Below are 4,312 nucleotides of genomic sequence, written 5' to 3'. Positions count from 1 at the left end.
GCGAAATAGTCTTAAATAATATAAATAGTCGTACTGGAAAGAGACGACGTGCAGAACAATGTTACACTACATATATACATGAGAAACATTGGATATATTGCAAGAACAAATTTCAGATGATGTAAGGGGGACCCAGAAAATGGAAAATATACAGGAATAAAACGATGTATCAAGACTACCTGACTCACCGCAAGGAGCGAGCTAAGATTCTCGCAAGGGAAGCTGGATGTTCCCTCGGTCCTGAATCCGAGTTAATTCTGCTTTTCGATATTATACGCAAGTCAACCTTAGGGGAGACTTCCGACGTCAGAAATCGTATGGGATCTCGGGATCATTATTCGGGAAAGGGATCATTTTTCCTGAGAACCACACAACAGAGCTAATAGTAGTGATATCTCGACTTGCGAACGTCTACAATTCGACCTTTTCCAGACACAAGTCGGACGTTCGACATTTTTATCTCCGCATACGAACATGTCATGCATACATGGAAAAAAATTGGTGTCAGGCCACATCAGGCCTACACTTCAGCGCCGAGATCAATATGTTATGTTATGTCTGCTGACGAGCCGATGTTCAGTTTTGCCTCTTAACCCATTTTTTATTCACAGCATTCGTTCTCTACTCCTATAATTTGGCCGCTTCCTCTGATCGAGTGATCGCTGGAGCATATCTGGTATTATACGTCCGTATTTTGTTTTCGCTTGCTGGTGCTATATTTTATTTAATTGTATCAATAAACATTAATACCAATTAAAATCGGATCGCGGCTCCTAAAAAGGCTAGAGAAAAAACTGACGAAGGCCGTGTGAAACTGGTGATTTCGTTCTATATAAAATGCGAAATAATCCGGAAGCATGACGAAGGCATGCGCATTGTTGACCTGATATTTAAACATAGGAACATTTCCCTATACGAACCCAGTCGTAATTAAGTTCGTATGTAAAGGTGTCAGTTGGAAGGTTGAATTACCATGTAAGTAAAATTCTTTGGTGGGGCCCAGTGGTTACAGTTCACAGTACCAAGATTGGCGCAGAGAGGCGCGGGTTCGATCCCAGCTCTGTGCGCCAGTTTCTGGTCAGAATCGGCGAGGAGGCCGGGCGGTTAAGCACAGCAGAATTATGGCAGCGAGTTCGCGACCGCAAAATGCTGTGAAAGTTCAGCAATCTTAAGAATCAGCGACAGACCTATGGCTACTAAACGCTGAAACCGATATTATTATAATTATTATTACATTTTCTCTTCTCTGTCCGTCGTGCGGGCGGCCGACGTCCCGTGTAAGCGACCTCTTGAAGAGTGTCTTTCTTTCTGCTGTTCACCTTCCCTTCCTTGTTACTTCATCGCTTTTAAATGCGAACGCTGCGTCTTTCAAGCTGTTTTCAGTGGGCTGGACAATGGGACCTGCTTTTGTGGATGATAATAAATTTGATAAATTTTCAATACTTGAGACTTCGTTTTGCTTGCTATGTTAATTTTGACCTCCGATACACAATAGCTGAAGCGCTCATTTACCTTTATGACAATCAAATTCTTCATTTCTTTTGTTAAAACGCATGAAGGAAAATGTGCTGCGAAAATCCTTATACCCTGAAGGCAAGTTATGCCGTACTACTAAAAGCTACGAGTGATGCGTATTATAAGAGCGAACCGTTGCTGGGAGTGGGGCATTGCTAGGAGCAAGCAGTTGCTGGCAGTGAGGCATTGCATGCTAGGAGCAAGCAGTTAATTGGAGTGATTCATTGCTAGGAGCAAGCAGTTGCTGGGAGTGAGGCATTGCTAGGAGCGAGCCGTTCCAGGTAATAAAATCTTATAATTGATGAACTTTTTGTTCTTGCACGTTATTCGAAAACATCAGCCGTGTGAAACTTGTCCACTCCCTGGAGTCTGCTTGTGCAACTTTAATCATTTTTTCCAAAAACATGCTTTCTATACCGTTTTTTTAACTTACTATTGCTTTATTAACTCGTCCTTGCCCGTGTTCGCTCTGCCATCTCGTGCAACTCTTAATGATAATGATTTTCTTCCCTTGGTCCGTTCAGATATTATTTAGCAGATCTATTGTGTAGTTTGTGGCAGAGTTCCATGATGGTGTCACTGCAAGACATCGCTAGCAACACGCGTCTGGCTAGAGAGATGGCTTTAACGTCTCAGTACGAGACGGCTGTCATTTACTACCAGGGTGTAGTGCAGCAAATACATCGACTGCTTGCTACCATACAAGAGCCCAGCAGAAAACAGCAATGGCAGCAGGTGGGATCGTATTAGAATTTCCAACTTGAGCTAAGTTTGTTTGATCGTGAAGTATTATTGTAAAAATTTCAATGTTGCACTACTGATTATACCACCCGAATTGGCCTTGAATTTGTTGGTATTTTTTTCATTTTGAGACCATATTTATTTATTTATAAACAAGTACCGGTAGGTGTAGGAATAGAGCGGGGTTTTAATTGCTTTAAAGTATTGATCAACTGAAAAACAGATGTGATCCCGACTTCATGCATATCTTTTCTTTTCACACCTAAAAAGTGATGACATAATATTGTTACCTTCTACCATGTTCCACATACCCAGAAGCTCCAGACATAATATTCTTACCTTCTATCTCTATAATGATCTGAACTAAGAAAATAATGTAGTATTTATTACAAGCTTTCAACAAGGAAATTTTCAAGTGAAGATCCCTGCAGGCACAGCAGCAGATTGCAGCAGAGTACGAGCAGCTCAAGGAGCTCATGAACACTCTCTCCATGTTCGAGAACCCCATGAACGCTCCAGACAGCCGCACCATCGGTACGGCCAATGCAATGTTAATGTAAGGTATTGTACAGCCAATAGAATGTATGGTACGCATTGGTACTTTATTTTAAATGATATCATTGTAAAGGCAGGAAGTAATTTTTCAAAAGTAAAAGCTATAAATATCGAAAAACATGCCAGGGATAAGCAGAATTTCATTTAAACTTTGAAGTGCGATTGTTAGCTCTGCTATGAAACTCAATCTCTCTGAATTTTGTCCAGTATTCTCCGTGAATTAAGTTTTGATTAAGAGGTAGGTATTATTAAATTACATTGTTATATCACCTTTCGTTAGTCATTTTTATCTAGTGCAATTGCTCATAATTGTTTGATTATGGTTTTAATTTCGCTCTGCACCTTCTGACAGTGGGACTGAGGTAATTAAATTACCTTCATTAATTATCGCTGTTGGGATTTGTGCAAATAAATTGTATATTTGTTAGAATAAATGATATAAATTTTGATGCGCCTTACTAGGCGGAGGGTCTGGGATGCGCATGACGGCGTTCGAGGAGCCCACGCGCGACCCCGACGTGTGGGCGCCGCCGCCCCCCAGGGACCCAGACGTCTGGCCATCGCCCACCAACGTCGACCACAAGTAACTCTTGCGTATATTTTAGGAATTTATTTTGTTTATAATTTTATTCTGAATGAGACAGTTCGCATTTGAATTCTCTACGGTAGTGCCTGTCCACCTCCCCATGAGACCCGGTCATTTTCCGTATATAAGTCCCTGCACAATGCGATGACCGTTAAGGCAAAGTTGTCGGGTAGGTTTATTTTAATCATGATAGACAAATGAAATGGTAGACCAGCGGAACACCGATACAAGTTCTTGTCAATTGTTCCGACACTGACTCCATCTACATATCTTATGAAGTCGTAATTCATACACATTCACTTCTATGACTGGAAGTAGAGCGTGAGTACTACAGGTCAAACCTTTGAATCGAGCTGCATGGCCTATAGGTAGTCATGTACTATGAAAGTACTGTCAGCCCTGTTCCAAAAATGCTAGAATTAATTCAACAAATTGCTTTTCCTGAGGCCTCATTTGTGCCAACGCTAACAGTACTTAAAATCTTAAGAAACTAAGATGCGGTGCCTTAAAATTCTGACCTGCCGAGCAACCACCGATCGATGCCAATAAAAAACACTGAAAACGCCGAAAAGTTTCATTACTTTGGACTAGTGAAAGTTTCCTATTGCTGTGAACTGCAAGAAACCCAATCTAAATAAGTCTACTAAGTCCAACGCACCGAGACGCCAGGCGTCACAAAAAGGGCTCTTATTACAAGGTACCACAGCAGCATCCATCCTCCAAGATTGGGAGAGTGGGATTCGCGGGACTGGGTGGACGCGGTCCCGTGAACGAAGTTGTCTTACTGCTACTCTGGGGACCAAGGACTCGATTGCACAGGCAGCTAGCTTAGAATGCCGATATTTGTGTAGCTCACAATCAGCTGTGTGTGCAAACGCTATCGGCTGTAACTACTAAATTGAGTTGTGATTCTCT

General features: G+C 41.8%; 1 protein-coding gene across 1 annotated transcript; it reads left to right on the top strand.

Moving 5' to 3' along the window:
- Positions 1-1,926: 1,926 nt before the first annotated feature.
- LOC108678995 (katanin p60 ATPase-containing subunit A1-like) lies at positions 1,927-3,394 on the top strand (the record flags this gene model as incomplete). Its single annotated transcript, XM_018167494.2, has 3 exons — positions 1,927-2,250; positions 2,688-2,790; positions 3,274-3,394. Coding segments are annotated over exons 1-3 (392 nt in total), but the record flags the coding sequence as incomplete, so codon positions are not given.
- Positions 3,395-4,312: the final 918 nt, after the last annotated feature.

Source organism: Hyalella azteca, unplaced genomic scaffold, assembly GCF_000764305.2.
Source record: "Hyalella azteca isolate HAZT.00-mixed unplaced genomic scaffold, Hazt_2.0.2 contig2549, whole genome shotgun sequence".
Lineage (NCBI taxonomy): Eukaryota > Metazoa > Arthropoda > Malacostraca > Amphipoda > Hyalellidae > Hyalella > Hyalella azteca.
Note: the sequence above shows the minus strand (reverse complement) of the source record. Positions and strands in the feature narration are given on the sequence as shown.